Here is a 26,375-nt window from a genome sequence, read left to right as displayed (position 1 = left end):
ATTTTCACATTTTTGTTGTTGTCATTTGTTTGCTTTTTTTTTCTTTTCATTTGGTTTTTTCCCTATTCATCTGATTTTCTTTTCATTTTTTTTTTTTGCACAGCATGATGAATATGAAAATATGTTTAAAATAATGGCACATATTTACTGTTTTAGGGAGGGAAGAGGTGGTAGAAGGAGAAAAATTTTGAATACAAGGTTTTGCAAAGGTGAATATTGAAAACTATCTTTGCATGTATATGGAAAATAAAATACAATTAAATAATTAAGAAAAAGAAAAATGTACTTGAACTCAAGGATCTGACATTCTAACAGGGAAAAAAAAAAATATATATATATATATAATAGCTGAAAAGGAAAAGGATAGGAAGAAGACAGTTGACACAAGGATATAATGAAGAAGTCCAGAGTGTGCATCTGGATGCAAAAATGAAAAGATGGCTATATGGGAACTTGCTTTAAATAAAAATTCAGGGAGGAGTCCTCTCTCCAATCAAAGAGGGTGGTAAAAAGTGCTTCCAAGGTGTGAGTTCCAAGGCTTAATTGATTTTCCAAGATTGAGAAGTGTCTGGGGCATAATGAAGAAGTTCAGAGGTCTGGAAGATTCCTAGAAATAAGTCCTCTTGTTACACAATAATTTTGGATTTGTGGGTTTTGAAGGAACATGAAATTCAAGATTTGCTATCCCAAACCATAAGTGTATCATCAACTGAAGGAAATGTGTTCAAACAGTAGTAGTCATATCTTCCTGAGATATAGCATTCTCTTTTTTAAATCAAAAGAATCTTTAACTTTAAAAAATTTTATCATTTCTTAAGTCTAGAGATCAATATCTTAGGATCATAGATTTAAAACTAGAAAAGATCTTAGAGATCATCCACTCCATGCTTTCATTTTAAATAAAAGAGAAGTGATATCCAGATGACTTCAGTTTCCCATGATAAAGCAGATAACATGTGGTCCAAGTCCTATGACTAATTCCAGAACTCCTTCCTTTATACTATACTGTCTCCCCTATCAGCAGGGATTCAAACCCCTGCTTTTGTATAGTGAAGCCTATTTATTCCTCCAAATAACGTTTTTAAATGCACAAAATGCACATAGGATTAAAAAGAAAGTCAATTAAAATGAAATGCATTTAACATGTTAAAAAATCATCACTATTCACAGAAAGATTAGTAGAGACAGTTACGTTATCACAAATCAGCGCAAGTGATATAAAGAAGATAATCCTCTCAGTATATACTGCAATTCATATCTGAATGTATGCCTTATCCTTTTAAACATAATAGTCAATACTTTAGAATGTCTATGATTTTCATCATGAGCAATCTTTTTGAAAGACAATTCATGAGCCTTTCATTAATATATAGTTTCATAAGTTGCTGTGGCAAAAAAACAAAAAAATAAAAACAAAGCACAAGTTACCAACTGGTGGTCAGTTTTGTAATAGTAAGCCTCTCTAAATGTATCTGGGTTGGTCTCTGGATGACAGACAAAAAGATCCATTATAGGTTATTCTTTAAGCCATTCACTGCTTGAATGGAACTTGTTTATGCTCTGCTGGCATAGACTTTGAGAATTCAGAGTCACTCTAGTGACACAGTGAGTCAACAAACGAGGAGCTAAACAGAGACTGCATCTTGTACCCAGTAACAAAAGTGCCTACACTCTCTTGAAAGCTTTTGGAATTTTGAAAACTCACAACGATTATCATTGAAAAACACTTTGTAGAATCTGAGCTGGAAGGAACTTTAAAGGACATCTAGTCTGTTGCTATGTGCCCATCCAGAATCCCTTCTACAACTTCCCTGTCAAGTGACAAGTCATCAAGTCTTTCTTTGAAAACCTCTACCAAGGAGGAATCCACGACATTATAAAATAGCTCATTTCACTCCTAAACAGCTCTGACATTAAGAACATACATAACAGCAAATAACATTTACATATTACTTTCTAAGGACAAATATTAATGATAAAAAAAATAGTGAATAGCAAGGTATTTTATGCTAAATTTTACCAATATTTTTTTTTTAATTATGATTATGGGAAGTCTTGAAAATACTCATTTCCAAGAAAGAATATGGAATTTTCCTCTACTAAAATCTTAGAAAATGGTAAAGAACTCTCTCTAAGATTGTTTCAGTGTGATCATGATTAGAGAAAGACTTGTTTCTTGTCTGAGGATCAGCCTAAGTTTAGAGAGACTTCTTCAACAAATATTTGGCTTTCATGTATTGAATTATTTTTGACCTCAGTAATTCATAAAACTGTTCACTACAATACAGAGGGTCTGCTAGTAAAATCAAAGAATTTTTACACAGAAAAGTAAATATGACCAGAGGCAAGATAAGAGCTTTAGAACCACTTGAAATTCTTTTTTATTCTTCTGTATATAACTGTTAACTTCACCAGTTTTAAATGGCTCATTTAAAGACTTTTGAATTCTTTCACTCAAACTCTCTTAATCCACATGAAATATGTTGAACTTATGTTCACTTGAAAAGCAAAGGAAATCAAAGAGTGAAATCCACAAACATGCTGGTTTTAAATTGATTCAACATCCATAGATAATGACCCATATGTAAATGATGGTATATTTTCAATGGATTGACCCATCAGCAGTGTGGCAGATATGTTCTACCAAATATAAAGAAAACCTGATTCAGAAAAAAAAGGTCAAGCCAAGCCAGTCAAGACAGTGATTCTATACAGGAGGATGTATACAGGAGATGTTATAAAGGTAAAAATGCCAAGTCCTAACATCATCTAGGATATAGCGGGTAATTTGATTAAAAAGTCAAGGATCACACTGAGGTTGGAAGTCTGGGTGACTGGATTAATGGTGCTATCTTCAACAATATCAAGAAATGTGGAAAGGGAGTGTGAAAGATAATGAGATTTGGTTTTTTTATACAAAACAAACAAAACACTGTGCCTTGAAAGACTAGGAATGGCTATATAGATTTTGGAATAATCTCTACAGACATGATAACTGAACCCATGGTAGCTGGTAAGATTACCAAGAAAGATATTATAGATAGAGAAAATGAGAAGGTCAGTAAAGAGTCTGGAGGACAGCTTCATGAAGCTTAATTTTCACTCACCATCAACAAAAATTAACTCAGTGTGGTTCTTTTCAACGATGAGGTAATTCTAGGCAATTCCAATAGATTCAGAATGGAGCCATATCCAGAGAGAGAACTATGGAGACTGAATGTTGATGAAAGCGTAATGTTTTCACCATTTGTTGTTGTTGTTGTTGTTTGCTTGGTTTTTTTCTCATGATTTTTTTCACTTTTGATCTGATTTTTCTTACATAATATGATGAATATGGAAATGTTTTTTAAAGTTGCACATATTTATCCTATATTAGATTCCTTGCTATCTTGGGAGGGAGGTGGACAAGGAGGAAGGAGAAAAATTTGGAACACAAGGTCTTGCAAATGTGAATGCTGAAAACTACCTTTGCATGTATTTAGAAAAATATAACACTATTGAAAAAAAAAGCTGTCAAATAAACCCTTAACTTCCTAGCAGTGGACCCAGGACATCTTTGTTCTCTAAGCCCAGTTGTGAATCAAATAGGCTTTATGAGTAATATAATTTAGTAGAATGAGTTCTGAATGTGGCTTCAGAGGACTTATTTCTGACTCCTGGCTCCCCTTTTTAACTATAGCTGTGTTAAAGAGCAAGTAATTTTCCTCTCTGTGCCTCAGCTTCCTCATCTGTAAAAAAAGATTCCTTCATCCCTATATCTCCTAAGAAGGCAGACTAAGTATCACAGGCTACTAAACAACTACCCTGGAAATAAAAACTCTTCAAAGATACTAAATTAAGTGAAAAAACCCCAAGCTTTTTGCCCTCCTTTATTACATTACAGGTGATTTCTTTTGGGACTATGAAGGCTTTGTTTGCCTCTGATCACCATTATCCAAATCCTGGACAAAACATGTGAGAGCTTATGCCTCTAGTCTCTTTTAGGTTCATCAATGTAGATACTCTCCTGAGATTCCCACACAACTGATTTGAGGCCTTCAGGAAGAAAATCTTATATGAGCAAGGAAAATTCAGATTATATAAAAGAATGTAATTCTTTTATTATGTATTTATTTTTATTTATTATTTATTATTTATGCTATTTATTGCCAAAGAATCACATTTTTCCTCTCATTCTCACAGCCATTTGAAATGTTCTGCTACTTCATGATGATGGTAATGATTTCATTTATAAGCAATCCTCTACAGCCAAATTCATTGTGAAAAGCATCTTGTATACATCCCTGGGATTTAACAATACACAGGTGGATCCACTTTAGTTTTCCTCCTCTTTGAAGTACCTACCCAACTTGAAGCTGCTGATAACTATGCCTTGGGCACCCCCTTGTCCAAAATTATTAGCTTCACTGTCAATCATTCTATCCAAGGTTTTTCAGCCACCTGTCAATCAGATGGGCCATAGAATAACTAGAGGAAGAAGTGCAAAAAGTTCCCTAAGCAAAGAGTACCAAAAGACAGAGTATGAATAAGATAAGATTGTTTGGAGGAAAGCACCACAGTAAGGGGGGGAAAAAACATTTCTAGGGCTATCTAAACCACACAAAATTTTATCAGATGCTATCTTTGGCTTATGTTTTATAAGTTAACAGCCTTTGGTATATGCTATGTAAGAGGAGGAGGAAGATAATCATAATTCACATTTATATAACATTTTAAGGCATATAAATTGTTCTTTTCTGAAAAAAAAAAACAACATGGAATTTAGAATGCAAATATTGTAATCCCCATTTTGTATACATAGAAATTGAGGTTCCAAAATGTTAAATGACTTTCCTGACTTTGCACAGATAGTAAGTGCCTGAGGTTCAATGCAGATCCAGATTTTTGGAACACAAATCTTTGTGCTCTTTCAACTGTGCCAAGACAGAATAAAAAAGCAAAATTCTTTATTTGAAAAGGATGGATTGTAAAATGTGAAAACAATTCTTAAAAATCATGAAATAGTTCTCAAAGTATTTCTTTCTAAAAAATAATTATTTCAGTGGTAAAGAAAGGATTAATGAAAGCATATTTGTACAAATATAGGTCATTTCCTTATCTTTTTATAACTATGAAAGTTATACTCTCCTATATAAGCTACATGAAATAGAAATCCAAGGAAAGCTCATTAAAAATACAAAAACAAAAGACAAAGGAACTTAAACTGCTTCAAGAAAATACATACATACAAATACATACATACATATATGTATGTATATATGTCTATGTGTATCTCTTTCTGAGTGTTTGTATGTATGTATATGTGCATACACACACACATAGATACAGATATAGATACAAGTATAGATATAGATGTAGATATATGAATTTAAGAAGTTGGGGCCAGAGACCTAGAGACAGAAGGACACTGATATTTAGAGTTGAAGTTGAAAATATAGCATATACAAGAGAAGAACCTATAGTAGAAAGATGAAAAGAAGAAAATAATTTTTAAAAAGCAAGATAACTACAGTGATCTCAAGGCATATGAAGAACTGAGCAAGAAGAATAGCCCAGAGACTCACTTGCTATACTAAGTCAACTCTGATTCTCATTCCAAGTCACTTAAGCTTGGAATTCAACCCAGCTACCACTTTTGATTTGCTAAAAGCACATGATTCTGTTCATATGATTCAGAGAGTTGGATCTGGAAGAGGTCTTGTAGACTTCTTAGTCCAAACCTTTCATTTTACAGATGAAAAAATGGAATTACGAAGTTATTCAAGATCATATAGATAGTAAATAGCAGAAGCAATATTTCACCTCAATCTTCTGTTTCTGGGAAGATAGGTGAGATAGTGGCTAGAGTACTAGTCGGGAAGTCAGGAAAAACCGAGTTCAAATTCAGCCCCAGCTACTTACTATATGACCCTCGGCAGGTTACTTAACCTTATTTGTTTTAGTTTCCTTGTCTGTAAAATAAGCTGGAGAAGGAAAGGGCAAATCATTCTACTATCTTTGACCATAAATCTCCTATAAAATGTCAGGAGGGAAGTGAGCAGCAAGGAGAAGATGAGGAGCTTTGAAGAGTCAAATACAACTCAAAATCACTGAACTTCTTCTCCCAAATTAATTGCTCTTGCTAGTTTTGGGAACATTCTAATAATCTTGAATATTCCTACTCTACTTCTGACTGGTTAACTGAGTTTCTGAGTCCTAGATCCTGCAGTGCAGCAAGAGAAAACATATATTAAGCATTAATTATATACATACATGTAAGCATGGTAAGGTCCCAGGTTATATCAAATTTTGATAATACATGATTATGCCTTCATGGAGTTCATAGCCTAGTTGTCCAAAATTTAATTAAATTTTTTGATATTTATGAGTGCAAATGTCATATTCAGTCATGAAAAATGTCTATTTGTTATACGGTATAAAATGTATTACCATTATAATCATTTTGCTAAAAACAAAGAATCCAGAGAGTTTAGAGTGAACTTTCTTGATTCTGTTGCCTTTACCCAGGAAATCTTAGAGAAAAAAAACAAAAAACAAACTTCTGCATGGTACCATCTATCATACTTAGACTAAGGCCTAACTTATTTAAACCTTTTTTTCACATTATAACAAAATAATGATCTGTTAAAAGAATGGGGAAAGAGGTTGTTTTGAACATCCACATTCTGGCTACATGATCCTAGGCAAGTCAATATTTTGCTTAATAATTTGCCTCAGGCAAATCTCTAAGACTATAAGTTGCAAATCAGATGCTGACTTGTATTGATAGAAAAAGTTTCCTGCCAGAGAATTTCCTACACAAAGGAATTCATGGGTCAGATTCAAAAGCAAGAATGAGGAAAACAAACCAGAGAAACTTGAATGACCATAATTTGTCCCAAAGATAATCATTTCGGAGTTGGAATCACAAATTCAAAGTCTGATCCAATTCATACTTGACCAAAATCTTGATAAATGGTTTTCCAGTCTCTGTTTAAAAGTCTTCCAATATAAGAGAGATATTCTGAAAATCTTCCTTCTTCTGTTGAATCATTGGAATGGTCTTCTTTAATATCTAACAGTAAGTAGCTCCACTGTTGTGTTCAGCTTCCCCTCAATCAAGTTAAAAAAATTTTTTTACACTCTGCTAGACACTGCTAAGTACAGGAGTTCAGCTACTATGCCTTTGACATTGTACAGTTTTACAGCATGATTATCTTTGGGAAGGTGAGAAAGTCCTCAAGTGTCCTTCTAAAAAGGCAGTGAGGGAAAAACACACACCTTACCTTTCTTTGCTAGGAGTTAGAGCCATCCCAGCTATGTATCACAACTCAAGTGATATGGTAACAAACATGAGAGTTTATCCTTCTGAGACTATTCCCCTCACCCACAGTTCCCAGGATAAATTGTAATTTATGAACCATTTCCAATTAACCAATTAATATTTATAAAGGAGTAAGTTATAGTAAGAACAGAAAAATAAACATTTTCCCCAGGATATAAGATTATGCCCCTAGATTCCTAGAGAGAGTAAGATCATATTAAGTGTATTTCTAGATAGTATTGATCCCACTCACCCTGTTCATGTCCAGATATGATATAGTCACTAATGAATCTGCTATTCACCTCTTACTAGACTGAGTTCCAAAGGATTTTCTTCTGGACATGAATGTTGAGCTGGCTGACCACATAACAACCATAACAGCAGACACACTCCTGCACATCACAGTTTCTCACTCTCCTGACCTTTTAAACCTCACAAGATTATAGTTGTATTTAATTTCCTTTACCTTAATGTAGAAAGTCTGGACATAAAAAAGAAAGAAGCAATGCTAAACCATCTACTCATGGGCCAAATTGTGGCCAATGCATGAGGGAAACCTCTCTCTCCACTGAGAACTGAGTTTTTACCCTCTCACTTGAACATGGCAGACAAGAGAAAAAAAAAAAAAAAGATAAACCAAACTCCAGTCCCTGGCTAACTAGTGTCTTATGAATGCAATCCAATTCTGACCAGACTACCAATCAACAATCTAGTTTCGCATTTAGTTGAGAAGACTAGAAATAGGTAAGAAATGCTTACACCTGCTCCACAGTTTACACGGAGACTGTGTTAGCCAAAGCAGCACACTTTGTATACTCATAAGATCTGGGCTAATTGATCCAGCCTCTACTACAAAAGGATTGTGGATTTTAAAGCAGGAGAAGAATTTAGAGCCCCTTTAGTTTAGTGGTTCTCATACTTGTATTCGCAGTCTCTTTGTTATTAAAAATCATTGAGTTCTTTTTATATGGGTTAAGTCAATAATATAAATATTAGAAATAAAAATTAATTATGAATTAGTGACCATCTCAAAGGGTTTGAGAGACACCCATTCCCCCAGGGTTCTTTGGCCCATACTTTGAGGATCACTATGAGTCTAGTTCAATGTCTGTTTTGTATAAAGGTGAAATGACTTGTGCAAAGTCACAAAGATAGCATGTGGCAGATAAAGAATTCAAAAGTAGGTATTTTTTAATCCAAATCCAGATCTTTTTCCATTGCCTTTTAAATCCCACTTGAATAGGAGCTAAGAAGGAAGTTTGGTTGTGCCTCATTTGGTGTGCCACAATTTTCTCTTTGATGGATTAATCAGATCATTATTCACAGCTATCAACAATGTGTTCTAGGAGTGGGTGATTTTAGCAGTTTTACAGGTCATGAATGCAGTCAGATCATTTTCCTTAGGTAGTGTTCAGAGGAGATTAAGAAGATACCAGCCCTGATTTTATTACTTGTAAATTGCCGTTGGTACAACTCTGATACTTTTAAAAGTAAACAATAATAGATGATACTGTGGAATAACTGTTTCCCAAGCACCATTTTCAAAGGAGCCTTGGACTATGGTAGATCCCAAAATTTTGCTATCCAAGGCCATTATTTCTTAAAATCTATAAATTTAAAAAGTCAACTCCTCAGTCTCTTCCCGTCTGTGGTTTCTTTCTCATTGTCTAGTTTATCTCCCCTCTCCTCATTCTATTCCTACCTCCTGAGCTATTGAAAGTCACTAAATTGAGGCCAAAAGAAATAGAGCAGAGTATATTATTCAATATAAACAATGTAGAGATTTGTCAAAGTACAATGTGGTCTACTTTGGGAAATACTAGCATTATTTATATTATATAATGTGATATTAAACAATGATTGTTTCTTTAAGCTTTAAAATTAGAATGCCAACATCCTGTCAGTTTTGAGAAACAGGACAGAATCTGTACCAAAAGTCTGTATTTGGTTCAGTCAGCTTGTCCTACCCAGTTTAAGTCAAAAACTAAGTGAAAGTTTTGTTTTGTGTTCCATGACAGATGATCAGTCATTATTCCAATTACTATCAGAATAGTCCTGTATAACAGGACAGATTGACCAATTCAAGGTACTTCAATTTCAGTTCAAACTGTTCCTTCCATATTTAATGCAGCCAAAATCTTACAATTCTTAGTCCATCCCCAGACAAAGAGTCAAAATAAAGAATAATTTTCTATTTTACATTCTTTCAAATATCTTAAGAGCTGTCATGTAAAAGAAGGATTATACTAGATTATTTAAACCTTGAAACCTTGAACCTTGAAAGTTGCAAAAAGAACTAATTTAGGCTTGATGTAAGGGAACAGTTTTAACAATTAGAATTATACAAAAATGGAATGGGCTCCCCTGGGAAGCAGTAAGCTTCCCCTCTTTGGAAGTCCTAAGTAAAGGTTGAATAAACATTTGTTGTTTATATAACTAATATCTTTAAGGTCTTCAGAATACTCTGGAAATATTATTTCATTTGTTCCTTACAATAATCTTATGAGGTAGATTTTATTATTATTCCAATTTTAAGAGGCCCATAGAGATTAAGTGACTTGCCTATTATCACACAATTATTGTCTCTGAGGCAAGATTTGAACTCAGGTCTTCCTTTATGGCCAATATTCTATCTAGCAATCCACCTAGCTATTACGTGTATTGTAGAGGAGATTCTTTTGACAAGCATCAGGTTGGACATGATGGCCACAAAGATGCTTTCCAACCATGAAATCCTGTGATTTTGCTGTTTCTCCTAGACAGATTTTTTTACCTCACTTTTCTCCATTAAGATTCTATCTTCATATTTTCTATGAAACTATGCTGAAAATTATTATTCCAAGAAATGTTATAAAAGAAAAACTAACTTTTCAAGTATCTGGAAGACCACTAACTCTAATTGTTCTTTGTGTGATTGTAGGTAAACAGGAAAGTCTGTAGGCCATATTTAATATTTGGTTCCTAAAGGGAATAAAAAGGATTTCTATCCAAAGCAGTGTAATTCTGTTCCTCTTAAGATTTGGAATAGCAATATATGTAATAAGATTGTTTTATCATATGAATATTTCTAATTTGAACTAGAACACTGCTGTGCTCTGGTGAATGATGGCTTCACCATCTCCAAATTCATGAACTCATTGCTTATTGAAAAGCTATTTGGTATCTCCTACTACTGCACATTAGTTTACCAGTCTGCAATTAAGTTTGTGATGAGTTTCAACACAAATTCAGAGTTGGTTAAGCCTGTATATACATATTTACAACGAAAAAGTCCTTAGAGATTACCTAGTTTAATCATCATGTTTTGTTTGTGAAGAATCTAAAACACAAAGATAGTAATTGGCATAAAGTTATAAGATTTGTAGAAAATCATACAAATAATGAGTAGCAGAACTGAGATGTGAACTCAGGTTTCCAAATCTTGTGATTGTTTTGGCATAAACAAATTAAGGTGAGAAATAAATGATTTCTCTTCCCACTCAGTTGCAGATAATTTTTGTTTTGGCTTGAGATATAATTATTTCTTTGATTTTTATGTTTCTGTTTTTCTTTTTTCCTATTCTGGTTTTTTAATACAATACTTAAAAAAAAAAAAAAGAACAGTACCTTTTTGCATTCATCTCCCTTTAATTCCAATTGGTACATTCATTCAGTGATAATTTTAATTTTTCATTCATTTAATAAATGTATTATGTAAAAGGTATTGAGCTAGAAAAATATAGAAACTTGAAATTGAAATATATATTCCATTCAGAAAGTATTACTAAACTGAGATCATTTGCAAAATGATAAGTAGCTAAACTATTTGCAAATAATTTAACTATTTAAATAATAGTCTAATTAAAAATATTCCATGATATACAGAAAAAGCTAATATTATTGCTCACAACTAATGGAGAAATACACATGGAAGAATCAACAATGGAAATAAAACTAAAATCAAGAATCTTCACTATTATTCAAAAATAATTTCCCTTTTCTTTTTCTTCTTTGTTTTTAAGTGATTCTGAGTTAGACCAGTCTATACATACTAATGTGTAACTGTACCAAAATTTTTTTTTATCATATGTGATTAGCCACAGTCAACCTACATAGTTTATCATATGCTGCCAATCCAAAAGTAGGTATCTCTGGCAACCACATAGCAGTCTTGAGAAAAGTATGCTATATTAGAAGGAGCCCCAAACTTGGAGTCAAAATTGAGTTCTAATCCCAGCTCTGACATTTCAAACTCCTTATCTATATTGTGGGGATAACACTATTGCCCTAAAAGACAGAAAGGCAGGAAGAAGAAGCCAACCTTGAAGAGCTAGGTTCACCTCTTTCCTCTTACAGTTCCTGGATTTCTCTATACCATATAAGTCATTGAATGGAACAAAATATCTAGATACATATTTGTACTAGCTACCTCTAGCAGCATTGTTTGGAGGAAGACATTATGTAAACCTAAAAAAAAAAAAACTATATATGTGTGTGTGTGTGTGTGTGTGTGTGTGTGTGTGTTATTATTTCATATGTCATGGTACAATGAACCCAAGAATTCAGTATTAGAGGAATCATACAGCTACACCCTTAACTATTAGTTCCATATGAAAAATGTTTTGAATCTATTTAGATTTTACTTTTTTCTATTAATTCAAGAAAGACAGACTGACTTGGTCCAAGTTCTTTACTTTATCTTTCTTGTGATCATTTATTTTTTTGTTTATGTTTTTTTTTTTAAGTGAGACTTATAGCAGAGTCATGACCCTGGGTAATTGGTACACTATTAAGGGAAAATTCTTTACTAGGTTGCTTCTAACACCAATGAAGTTACAGGTTCAGAAACAAAATAACACTATACTAAAATTTCATTATGTGATAAATACATACTGGTGATATAATGACAGTGTTTCTATATTTATTTTGTCAGTCATAGCTCTGATGATTGAACCTGACTTATGACTGGTCACTAAATAGCTGATAAATACTATACTTGTGGCAAAGGCAAGAAAATGTGAAAAGCATACAGAAAGATCCATCCATATACATGTATGTAAAAGTATATACAATGTATATGCATATTTATACATATATGTATGTGGATGCATCTCATAAGTATATACATGGTAATACATTATATATATGGCTACATTTCACATAAACGTATGTATGTTGAGATGATATATTTCATATTTACATATTATATACACAGACAATATTTTAGGATATATAATAAAGTGTTTTCCTGTTTATTATGTCAGTAAAAGTTCATCAGACCATTTATTGGTTGTTCTCAATTATATTTTAGCTACTTACTATTAGCATATGTTGTTCACTCACACCTTATATATGACTCCTCTCATCTTATAGCATATTAAAAGATTTTGGCACTCATGTTATTAAAAAAAACTTTACAATGGGTTCTTATAATAATGCAATTCAAACAAAGCTTCTTCCTGACTGTACTGAACTGAGTAATTTCATTTTCATATATTTAAAAGACAGAATTGCAGAGCTGAAATGGTTATGTAAAATTTTCTGAAACAAGGTAGCAAAATGATTATACTCATATAAGTGGAATTTTTTCTTTTTGTGTGATTTTATTGGGTCAAGTGCTTCACTGAATTAATTAAAAGAATATGTAATTAGTTATGATAAATGAACAAGAGATTAACTTTTTCATGTTTAGTTCTATATTCATATCTTTTGTATTGAATTAGGTGGAAACAGCAACTGATTCTGATACGGAAAGTAGAGGTCTACGGGAATACCATTCTGTTGGAGTGCAAGTAGAAGATGAAAAACGGTAACTCAACCAAACTCAACCAAAAACAAAACAAAATTATGTTGTTTCTGAAGAGTTATTTGTTTTGAATCCATTTGTAAGCCTGTAGCTCATAGTAACCGTCAATAACGTGTACTGTTCATCTTCATATTTATGCTACTCAATTTAAATTGTTTAAGTATGACAACATTTGCCCTTGCTCAACTACTGTTTCTTCAAGAGTCAAGAAAATTATTCTTCCCAAGGTAATTTAACATTTCTGAAAGTCAAAGAATTGACAAATCTATATACCAAAGCCCTCTAGTCAAAGAGAAGGGATAAGCCAAAAGCCCATTGATACTGGGAATATTCATGCTTGATCTTGTCAAATGAGAAGAGATAAGGGTTGAAAAGAAGTCCAAACCCAAATCACAGTCTGAAGCAACTTTTTGGGACTGTGGAAAAAAAAGTATACAAAGACATAAAAGGGTTGAACTACATAATCCCTTAAGTCAGTTTTTGCACTGATTTTTTTTAATGATTTCTCTAATCTTTATGCTTATTCCCACCTTATAATAGGATTTCTATTATAAATGATTTTCAAATACTCTTTCATAGAAGGTCACTTAAACAAATACCCACCTTTACCCCCAGAAAAATGGGCATGCTCTATTCTATACCTATAAATGCTCATTATCAACTCCTTTACCTTTTACATAGATAAGCAAATGTCAAAAAAAACAGCTTTCAAGATAACCAAATATACTCCAAACTGTTAATTCTTTCTAGATGCAGTTGTTGTAAAGTCAGTGCTTCACTCTAGTACCAAATTTTGACTACACTAAAACACACACATGTATACATATGTACTGAGTCCCTTTCTTACATGTTCATTCAGAGTCCTGCAGACATGGTCAATGATGTGTGCTGCATATTTGTCCAACACTCCACTTCAATCCATTTCCTACAAGTCACTTCAGCATCTGCATGGGAAACTATCTTTCACTAAAAATAACTGTAATGAAAAGTTTTTAAATTATTTACATAAACAGTCAGACTGCTTTTTTTCATGAACTAATTAAATCTTTTATCACCATTGATATCAAATGTATACTAAGAATGACATTGTGGATAACAAAATGTCATGTGAGACAATCATATTTTGAGATATCCGAGTCTATGTGGTGTAGTGAAAAGAGAACTGGATATGAAGTCAAAGTACTTGGTTTTGAATTTTAGCTCTATGATTTATTCTCTAAGTAGCATTCTCTAAGTAAAATGACTTAACTTCTGTGGATTTCAGTTTTCCTATCTGTAAAATAAAAATTTTGGTTTATAGTTATTGTGGTTCAGTCATGTCTGAGGCTTAATGACCCTATGGATTATAGCATTCCAATATTATTTATGGGATTTTCTGGGCAAAAATACTAGAGTAACTTGCCATTTCTTTCTCTAGTGTTTTAAGACAAGCAGAGCTTAAGTGACTTGCTAGGCATCACGTAGTTAGCAAGTGTTTGAGGCTAGATTTAAACTGAATTCTTCCTGACTCTAGGCTCCTACTCTATCCACTGTGAAACCTAACTCCCCTCAGAGCTTGGTGCACATGACTTTAAAGTTCCTTTCTAGTTTATCACCATTTTTTATGTAAAAACCTTCATGTCATAAATAAAATTCAATAAAGACTTCACTTATTTCCATCAGAAAGGTGGGTATTTTGAAATGAAAGAACAAGCAGGAACTCAATTCTAGTATTATTTAGTAGTATTTTAATATATATTTCCTAGTTAAGAAAGTAAAATTTAGCATGCTTGGCAATTAAGAGTATAGAAGGATATCAAATAGCTAATTGATAAAATTATAAACCTTGCCCATGTATGATTCAGTCTTATTCATTTTGTAATACTTAAGAATTCTAGTTCAGACCCATACATATTTATTATGACAGGGAGGGGGGTGTGGAACATGGCACAAATAGTATGGATCAAACTTTCTGCCATTTCTCCTTCTTATTCTTTTCTAGGCATGGTCGGTTTAAACGTTCAAATAGTGTAACAGCTGCAGTTCAGGCTGACTTGGAACTGGAGGGCTTTCCTGGACACATTACTATGGAGGACAAAGGTCTTCAGTTTGGTTCATCATTTCAGCGACATTCAGAACCTAGCACTCCTACCCAATATGGCGCAGTAAGAACTGTACGGACACAAGGACTTTTCAGTTACCGAGAAGATTATAGGACACCAGTTGACACCTCAAACCTTCCCCCACCCGATCCTTGGCTGGAGTCATCTATTGAGACAGTAGAAACTGGCAGGATGTCACCTTGTCGACGGGATGGAACATGGTTTATGAAACTACTGCACACAGAAACAAAAAGGATGGAAGGATGGTGTAAAGAGATGGAAAGAGAAGCAGAAGAAAATGACCTCTCTGAAGAAAGTAAGGATTATTTTGACACTTTTTATAATTCTTGAAACTAAATCCCTAAAAGGAAACAAAAGAAAAAATTACTTTCACATAGTCCTCAAAGTCTTTAGATATCCATAAATAATAATATTGTACATTATTCTTATTTCTCTTAAGCAGAGGGGGAGACTTAAAAGAAAGTCAACATGTTGTTTGGTATCATTTTTCTAAGGTACATAAGTGGAAAGGGCCAAGGAGACAGTGTGGTACAATAAATAGATTGCTAGATTTATAGTTTGGAGACAAATAACCTAGATTTCAATCTTATATCGTTACATACTATTTGTGTAACCTCTCTGGGATAAAGCCTTTTCTTCTATAAAATGAAGGAGTTGGACAAGGTGACCTTTGGACAAGGTGACCTCTGTAGTCCCTTACAACTCTAAATCTATGAATTTAGGAAGTTATGGGTTTTTTTTTAATAGAATTATAAGATCAATTGATTTACCTATTCTCTTTAATTTTAACAAGATAGTAATTTAGAACATATTGATTTTTTTTAATTTTTAGGGTGCAAAGTTTGTAAGAAACTTATGATTATCTACATGAAGCCCAAACAACCAAATGAGAATCAAACGATTCAATCAATCCACTACACAATCAATAATAGACAGAGAGTTTGCCTGTTTTTTGATGATAGAATACATGATAGATGTGATTAGCTTGACCAAATATTTTGACATCATGTCAACATAGCCTGAATGCTCTAAACACCTTCAGAATTTTTATAAGCTTGAATTAAAGTTTCATGATGTAGAAAATTTTATTTACATTTATTTTTGCCTACTTGTCTTTCAGAAAAAAATCACCATCACTTTTAAAAATTCATCCTTTATTGATTATTATGTGTTAGTTTTTAACAATAATACTTCTCTATTCACAGACTGGATTTATTATATAATAGTTAAGGTTAACATCTATCCCTATTAAAATAAAATAGATCATAATTGGTGATCTAGTGCATAGGTCTTGGAGTCAGGAAAAACTTGATCTAAATCTAGCTTCAAAAACTTCCTTTTAAATCACCTAAACTCTTCTGTTAAGATGTCTCATATGTTAAATGAGAATAATCATAGCATCTACCTCTTAGGGCTTTTGTGAACATAAAATGAGACATTTGGAAAATACTTTGCAAATCTCAAAGCATTAATAAATGCTAGCTAGTCTATTCTATTAATTTGTGCATTTAAAAATCAATAATCTTAATTTTTTAAAATTTTACATTCTTTTTCTCATCCCAAAGCTTACTAAAAGATTCTGTGCCCCACCTTCCATATATCATTCCATATTCTGCATCTCTGAAGTTTAACTAATCTACTTCAGAACATATTAGTATCACATTTTCTAGATATCTGTGATATACAATTTTAGCAACCTAGGAATGGAGGAGTCAAAATGAAGTCTAATATAATGGCCCCACATTTTTGCCTTCTTGCATATAGAATACAGTGGCCTTGGGGAGCAAGTGAATAGAGAAAGTGTTTTAACTCCTTTCTTCTTATGGGTATTTTTGCTATTTCCATATTTCTTTCCTGGAATTTTTATTGTTAAGATAAAAGGAGAAGAAAATATTGGACTAAAACCGTTTCTATCTTGTCTTTACATGGTCATCTAACACTACTCATTCTTTCTGTGAGTAGAAGGCAGATGCCTAGTTTCTGGAACTGTTGTTGCCATGGCAAAGCATTTAAACCTCATTTGGATGATATGCACATGCATTTTTATAAGGGTCTAATGAATCTTAAAGTAACATTTGCCTTCTAAATAGCATGCATTTACATGAAGTGAACTTAAAGAATAGATTTCCTGTCTTTTTATAAGATAGTCTTATCATGTATTGCATACCATTTTTTAATGTTTTAACTATAGACATGATAATTTTTATCATTCTGTGCATTCTTTAATCCACATTACAAAAATAAAGCCACATAGATGCATTAAATTGTCTACAATGATAAAAAAAAACGGGAGTTTAAGTTGTCAACTTCAGTCCTGCTAACAAACTCTGCTTAGTATTTTGTTTCACGATCTTTTGAAAACTAATCAAAGATCTGGGTATTTATAAACCATGATCTATTTTTCCTTTATTGTTTCTTAAGTATTTGGAGATAGCCTTAGAAATGAGAGAGAATGAAGTTAATTTATAGGAAATCCTATGGTAATTAAGTTTCTCTGTCTTGCAATATTGTTGCTTTTAGGCACACAATTTTAAATCTATAGTCACCTGTATTTAGGCAACAGGAATAATATGTATTATATAAAATATTTAGTTTATATTTCTTTTTGTTTGAAAAAATTAGTGTCATTTGTTGGTAAAGATGCTTTATACTTAACATGGGGCTTTATCTGTATTATTATTTTGATTGTCCACTTTTCACATTTAAAAAAAAAATCGGGTTTTTTTTTAGGTATTGATCTTTCTAATCTTCAAGTCAAAGATATTTATCAATATGTCTTTTAATCACTTAAAAAAGATATAATACAAATTTTTTATCACTTTGAAATTAACTAACTACAAGGTTCAATTAGGCAGAATTATAGATGCCCTCTACTTTTATAGATTATGCCAAATTAGAAGAAAATAAAAGATTTGATAAAAATCTAAATTTTAAAGAATGATTTTCAGCATACATCCTGGAGGCGGTACTGATTATATTTACTCTTCTACTTCTTAACTTAATATGGCAACATAGTTTGATGAGAAGTACCTCATATCTGAAGTTATGGTCTCTAGCTTCAAGCCCCAACTTTATTACTATCTCACTTAACATGACCTTGTACAGTCACTGAACCTGGAGATGTTTTATTAGATCATCTTCAAATTCCTCTTCAGCTCTCATAGTCTAGTATCTCCTCTATCCATCGTATGCATGTGTATATCTGTGTGTATAGATTTACACACACACACACACACACACACACACACACATAAAAAGACTAAATTTAAATCACACCATGTATATCACCTACAATGATCTTAATTTCACATGCTTTTTACATTTCCTAATTTTATTTAAAAAATCACTTAGGATGAAAGTTGCTCGTTGCTCTGGTTCCTTAATATAGTTAGTAGTTTTCAACTTAGAAATTAAAATATTTAGTCTTCAAATGATACATTAACTGAATGGGACACTTCCTGGTAATTATGCTAGACTTAAAATTGTGTCTAATTCTGGCCAAATGCTTCAAAACAGATTTTTGTCCCATAAGTATCTTTGCAAACGGAAATTAATGTAGTGTTAATCAGATCTAGATACCTGAAACTGCCTAATAATTATTTTCAAATAAGAAAAACTTTTAGCTAGAATCAAGTATAGACCTATTCATTCAGAAACTTTTCAAGACAAAAAAGTAAACTAAAGATATAGCCCCAGGGAACATGAAGTAGATCCATCAATGGATCTAGCAATGGAAGAAGTGGGTGTGAATCCTTGATCTACTGCTTGCACTTGTGTCACACTGAAAAAATCACCTAAAACTCTCTGGGACTCAGTTTGCTCATTTGTAAAATGTGGTTCTGGTCTAGACAATATTATATATTCTATGCATCTATAGAGTCAATGAAACTATAAATTAAATGTCTTTTTAAATAAGAACTAAAATATTTAAATATGTCTGTCATGTTGATATGGGAGTTCCCTCCAACTATGAAGCTCAGAACCTATTCATGCCTCTTCATCCTATAAAACTCTTGTCCATAGTTTCCTATTAGGGAGTTTACTCAACATACTATATAGGCTTTCCTAATTTTTTCTTAACCTTGTAAGAGGATAAACTATAAACCATAAATTAAGAATCTTTTAAAACTTCTTTCTTTGATGGGCATGTTGGGACATACCTACAATGCCTGGTTGTGAGGAGGTTGAGGCTGGTAGATCACTAGAGCCCAGAAGTTCTGAGTTTCAATAATCTGGAAGCTGTCAGGTATCTCTACTAAGTCTGGAATTAATGCAATGAGTCCATAGAAGAGCAGAACCAACCATCTACCTGTGGAGAAATGAACAAACACAGTTCAGAAATGGAGAAACCCAAGGTTTCTATATTGATCCATATTAGGATCAGGCCTTGAGTGGGCCTGATCCTTACTTACACCCTCAGTAAAACAAAGAGTAATCAGTCTAAAAAAATTCTTTCAATTTTTCTTTTTATAAACACAATTTCTTTCCAAGTAGAAATCTAACTTCACACACACACACACAAACACACAGCAGCTAGATGCATAATAAGGAGGTGTGAAGGTGGAAAATGCAAATATCACCATCTTCACAGTTTTATATAGAGTTAACCCTATTCACAACAAAAATTATAAAAAGAGAAACAGAACAAAGTCAATATTCACAGCAAAATGGAAAAGAAAGAAAGGAATAATCAAATTAAAGTATTCCTCAGAAAACTGAGCAACAACTTAACTTGCCTGTTTGTCCAGCCTCTTCCATGATAGTAAGATGGGAGCCTAAAACATTATGTTCATTCTATCAAACTACCAAATGAATGATGTTGAAGGAAGTTTAATATGGAGATGATGGGGGAAAGTCCATAATTAGAAGACACTCCCAAAAAATTCTTTCCCCTCAAAAAGAGACATTAATTCAAAGGGCAGTTCAAATGGTAGGTTACATATAATTAACTTAGAAATCTTGAAAATATAATAGATACTGATATAAATTTCACAGCAAATATATATCAAATCAGATGTTGCTGAAAAGCAGAAATTGTAGTAGCTGAATAGATTAATCAGATAGTTTTATAAATCAATAGTAAAAGTTAAATTTGTTCTTTAGATTTTATATTCTGATTATCAATAGCTCCTGTCTTCACTTCTTGAAAAGACAGTTGTCTAAAATGAGGCAAAATAGGACTGTATAGTTGAAAGGAATAAATTGAATTTTTGTTTCCAAAATCTTTGCAATTATAGGAAGCTATTTATACTGCAGGTATCAGTTGAGGTCATTATCATTCCAAAGAATAGCAAAAGCCTTTTGCTATTAACAACCATATCAATAGCAATACTCTTTAACATTTATCATCATCAATATAATATCCAATCTATACTATTCATAATTACTCTTTAGTCCACTAAAATGATATCAGAATATTATCCATCTATTAGTATGGTGCTAAAGATTATTAATTTAAGTACTTTATATTAATACTTTAGTTGAATTCTATTTAAGACGAATATGAATAGTGGGGATTAAAACTTCCAATTCTATAAAACTGATTGACTTCTTTAATTATAGTTTAAGGCAGTATGCATTCAAAAAAGGGAAATGTATTCATTAATTACAACAGTATATTTCTTCCCCGATAAGTTGATTAGAACAAGCCTCTCCTTAAACTAGTTCATAAATCATTCCTATTATTCAGAATTTACAAAGAGGAATGTTCTACGAAGGAAGCAAAAGGTAATCTTTACTGTGGTGAGACTATCATCAAAACATTGTATTTGGTTTTAGGTAGCAAACTTTGAGAAACAACATAGTATAGTAAAAAAAAGAAACTTGGATTTGGAGAGTTACGTTTGTCCTTGGATCTCAGTTTGGATATTTACTGCCTTTGTGCCATTAAGACATTTCTTAGAATAATTCTATCTTAGAATTTCTTACAAAAAGGAATCCTAGAGATTCCTTTTAGTAAACCCAATATCTAAACATGTTATTATTGTTGTAATTGTTATCTTCCTATTCAATGATAATCTAACTAATTCTTCAAATGCAACATTATCAAAATATAAATCATCATATTCCTATCAAACCCACCCCTTTTTTGAACTATTATTGCTATCCATCTAGTCACTCAGGTTCACATCCTCATCTCCTCTCTCTTAATCAGTTGTCAGCTTTGCTGTTTCTACCAGCATCTCTTATCTCTTAATTATGTCTCTTTCTCTCTATACACATAGCCATCAATATCATTAAGGTTCTTGCATTCCATCCTAAGATCATAGATTTAGACCTGGAAGGGACCTCAAAGGTTAGTCCAAACCTTAGCTTTGGATCACTCCCACCATTTGCCAATCTCCTCTTACACATATGCTGCTGAACGAAGATGGAGAAAATCACATAACTATTCTGATTGGATCCACTCCGAATTTGTTACACAACTTCAGCTGTGGCCCAATTACTGCTAGGCAATCCTACTATATCTCCTTTATCATTTTATAACTTCACTCTCTACAATAGCTCTTCTAAACCTTTTTATCCCTCCCCAAATCTTCCAAAGCTCACCTAATCTTACCTTTTCCCTAAGAACCCTGCCTCATGTTATAGGGGAAAAAAATCAAGATTATTGCTGTGAGTTCCCTCTTCTCTCCTCATACTTTTCTCTAATTATTAAAATGCCTTTTGCCATTGTATTCTCTTTAATTCCTGTTTCAAGTGGCCTAACTCCTCACCAATACTAAATCCTCTATTTGATCAAGTTGATCCCATTCTATCCCATCTCTTCCAACAGAAAGTCACTTCTGTCATTCTCACTTTTTTACTTATTTTCCGTCTTTTCCTGTCTACTGCCTATAAATATGCCCATGTTTCCTTCATTCTAAGAAAAAAAAAATCCTCACTTGATCTCTGCTATTCTAGTCTTTCTTCTCTTTATTGTTAAATTAAAAAGACCATCTATAATAAATGCCCCTCACTTTTTCTCCTCCCACTCTTTTCTGAACCCTTTACAATTTGACTTCCAGCCTTATTGTTCCATTAAAATTGCTCTCTGCAGTTATTAATGATCTTAGATCCCAAATCTAATGCCCTTTCCTCTATCCTCATTCTCCTTGGCTTCTATGTAGCCTTTGACATTATTGATCACTCTGTCTTCCTAAATATTCTCTTTTCTCTAGGTTTTCAAAACACTACTTTTTTCTCCTACTTTTCTGACCACTCCTTCTCTGTCTCTTTTTCTGGATCTTCTAGATCACTCCCTCTAGTCAAACCAAAAGTTTGGTCCTGGACCCTCTTCTCTTCTCTCTCTATACTTCTTCATTGGGTGATCTCACCAGCTCCCATCTCATTATAATTTCTCTACTGATGATTTTCCACTCTACCTATCTTGCCCTAATAACTTTGCTTACTTATTTTCAACGTCTTATTTTCAATGACCTTTCATACATCTCATCCTTAATTCAATATGTCCAAAATTGAACTCATTATCTTTACCCTAATTTCTCTTCCCATCTTTTACCTTTCCTATTATTGTAAAAGGCAATACTATAGTCCCAATCCCATAGATTAACAACTTGGAAATCATCCTGGACTCTTCAGTCTCTTTTACCCTCCATACCAAAGCCTGCCCACTTTCACCTTTGCAGCATCTCTCAAATGTGTACCTTCCCCTCCTCTGATACTGCTAGCCCCCTGATTCAGTCCTTTGTCGCTTCATTCCTACTAATCGCTCACTGCAGCGTCTACCTGCCTCAAGTTTCTCCCCATTCTAATCTATCCTCCATTTAGCTAGGAAAATGATTTTCCTAAAAGCACAAGTCCAACCACGGCACACAATAGGTCCCTATTGCATCGTGAATCACACACAAAATGTTGTTTGACATTCATATCCTAGCCCCCTCCTTTCCAGTCTTTCTATATCTTACTTACCAACATGTACTCTTGATCCAGTGTCAGTGACCTCTGATACTGTTCTTTGAAAGAGGCACTCCATCTCCTGGCCCCAGAATTTTCTCTGATTGTTCCTCATGCCTGAGTCTTTCTCCTCTATGATTACTATCTTTCCTGGCTTCTTTTAAGTCACATCTAAAATCAATCTTTTTCTGTAAGCTTTCCCCATCCCCTCTTAATTCTTAATTTCCCTCTATTAGTTATTTGCTATTTAACTTATATATAGATTAATTTTTATATATATGTTTGCATGTTGTTTCCCCATTAGAATGTAAGGTCCTTAAGGACAACGATTGTCTTTTCCCTCTTTTTTAATCCCCAGTGCTTAGCAGAATAGTGTCTTGAACATAGTAGGCACTTAAGTATTTATTATTAATTGATTGTCTAAACCCTTCATTTTACATATTGGAAATTGAATTCAGATAATCTGTGATCTCTCAGATTGATTATTGCAATATTCTCCTAATTAGTCTCTATATTTCAGTCTCTCTCCAATGATAATTAATTTAAAGGACAGAACCATGACTCTGATAAAAAGTGGCATATTAGAACACAGGGACTGAAGTCAAGAAGATGAATTCAAATCTAGCCTCATACACATTAGTATTCTACTCTAGGAAAATTATATAAAAATCTCTGTTTGCCTCAGTTTCCTCATCTGTAAAATGAAAATAATAATACTTATCATACAAAGCTGTTGTGAGATTCAAATGAGATAATATTTATATGTGCTTAGAATAATGTCAGGAACATAAAGGTACTATATATAAACATTAACTATCATTATTAATTATTAGGTATTTTCTACATGAAGTAAGTCCTCCTTCCACCTCTTCCTAGTTCTTTCCCTTTCTTACCCTACCAAAAATTTTATTTTGTGTTTACTTGACATAAACTTATTTTATTAAATGTCTTCTCTGATAGAACATAAGTTTCTTAAGATTAGGGGCTATTGAATGTTTGCCTTTGCATCCTCAATACCTAGCAAAGGGTTCAGCATACCAACTCCTAATAAATGTAGATAAAATCATTGACGAACACTAGTAGAGAAAAGGCAGCTACTCCTGAATAAAGGCAAAAGAAGAAGCAGCAAAATAATATCATAGATTGTGATATGCTACAATAAAAAGATGTATTGTGCCATCTTCTGACTTATATGTTATGTAAAACTCACAGACCCCTATAAGAATTATTGAAAATTTAGTAAATGTCTTTATTGATAAATGCTCAAGAAACTGAGTTCATTAATTTAGAATTTAGCGGACTAAAAAAAAGTTAACAATTCTATTCTGTCCTAATATTTTGTGACTATAAATAAGTTTTCTTCACCTCCACAGAGGAAAATAAGGGGGGATAGGGAGACTGTTAAATACAGTATGACAGCTTTTAATTAAATATAAGAAATCTGAATCTGATGCTACTCAGAGATGTTTATCATTTCTTTCTAACACTATATCTAAGAAATGAGACAAATGCTGTCTTCTCTAGATTACTGGAGTATAGTTTTATATAAAAATAAGGGTATAATCAGGATGGTCTACTGTGATTCTGTCAAAAATTCTAGATTCTGTTATGTTGTTAAAAACTTTTTAAAGCAAATTTGAGCCCATTTTTCCATTTATGAGCATAAATCATAGATTCCAGGAGTTTAAAATAAGACTAGCAGTCGTTTTAGCCATTCCATCATCCAAGGAAAAAAAATCCTTTCTACAAAATGACCACTAAATGACCATCATGCCTCTGCATAAATTCTTGTGATAGAAGGATCTTCTAATTTTGCTAGAAGATCTGGCATATTGAGGTTTAGAATCAGACACCCTGAATTCTAATTTTATATATATACATAAATTTCTCAGTACCTCAGTTTTCTCATATGTAAAGTGAAAGCATAACTTCTGATGTTCTTTCCACTTCTTCCAGATGTATAAGCAGCTCACAATGTTAGAAAGCTCTTATATGAAGCCATATTTTTTCTCCTAGTATATTTCTACTTTATACCAGTTTTGCTCTCTGGAACTTCCTTAAATAAATCTAATATTTCTTTTGCAGAATAACCCTTCTGCCCCTAGTTCTCCTTCGTTCAAGATAAACATCTCTAGATCTTTCAATCATTTCTTATCATGTACACAGAGACAATCCTTCTCATAAGTTTAGATGTACATTTTCCAATCTTTGTGTGTGTGTTTAAGTGCAACAAAAGCATGTAAAGCCATATTGAACTTAGAACACTTAAAAGGAGTTGGAAAATGGCATAGTTTAAAAGATTCTAGATTTGGAGTCACAGGACCTGGGTTCTCATCCTGATTAGGGTATTATGTGACATTGGGCAAGACTAGGTCTGTGAAAAGAGAGTACTGGACTGTTTTAGTACAAAGGAAGAGAGAAAATAAAACAAGCCAGCATGAATGTGGTCATAAAGTTCATATTTAAAACTGTAGGCCATCTTGGATAAGCCCTGGACTAGATTTAAAATTTGAAAGTTAAGAGGGAGATGCTTTTTCCATTCCCTTGGCAAAAATCATCTGAGTATTTTTTGCCTTATTAAATTATACAAGTAAGGTATTTTGATCCTATGAATATATAGTGATAGTATTCTGGAAGACTACTGCCCTGGCAAGTATCTAATCTGAGAAAAGTTGTCAGGCAAAAAACAAAGAGAAAGTGAGTGATAGAACTGGAGAGTCAGAGAAAGTAAGGCAAAGTTTGAATATGTTTTTGCTTAAATTAATGCAAGTAACCTAGGATGAGAGGATGAAGGCAAGACTGTATAGACAAATCGCTAAATTGGGTGACAACCCGTCTTACATATACATACCCTGCGTATCCCTCCCTAGTTTCACATATCATACCAGCATCATGGTATATAGAAAAGGAGGGGTTAGAGTAAAAGTTAGGAGTCACAGGGTCTAGTTTCATCTCTGTCCTTGACCTTTTTTGTGACCCCAAGCAAGTTATTTCCCTTATCTGTACCTCAGTTTCCTTTTGTAAAATTAAGCCTTTAGACCAATAATTGCTAATATCCTATCAAGCTTTAAAGATATATTATTATATGACTCCAACAATAAGAGTTTGAAAACCTGGGGAGATGAATAGAACTGATTAATCCAGGGCAGAAAACAATAGGGATGGTTGGAGATGGTTGACCATTCATTAGCCTAAGGATATATGTCATTCTTCCTCTGCAAATGAGATGAAGCTAGAATCATCCCTCAGACAAGGTACAAGAACTTAGTAAGTAGCCTGAAAGAGGGCA

General features: G+C 33.0%; 1 protein-coding gene across 1 annotated transcript in view; it reads left to right on the top strand.

Annotated features, from left to right (window-relative positions):
* DLGAP2 (DLG associated protein 2) overlaps positions 1–26,375 on the top strand; it is a 733,602-nt gene that overhangs the window by 685,052 nt on the left and 22,175 nt on the right. The window contains exons 9-10 of the mRNA XM_031949182.1: positions 13,006–13,091; positions 15,070–15,485. Coding sequence (XP_031805042.1) covers positions 13,006–13,091; positions 15,070–15,485 — 502 coding nt within the window. The remainder of the gene's footprint in view (positions 1–13,005; positions 13,092–15,069; positions 15,486–26,375) is intronic.

Source organism: Sarcophilus harrisii, chromosome 2 (genome assembly GCF_902635505.1).
Source record: "Sarcophilus harrisii chromosome 2, mSarHar1.11, whole genome shotgun sequence".
Classification (NCBI taxonomy): Eukaryota; Metazoa; Chordata; class Mammalia; order Dasyuromorphia; family Dasyuridae; genus Sarcophilus; species Sarcophilus harrisii.
This window is presented reverse-complemented; position numbering and strand designations above follow the sequence as displayed.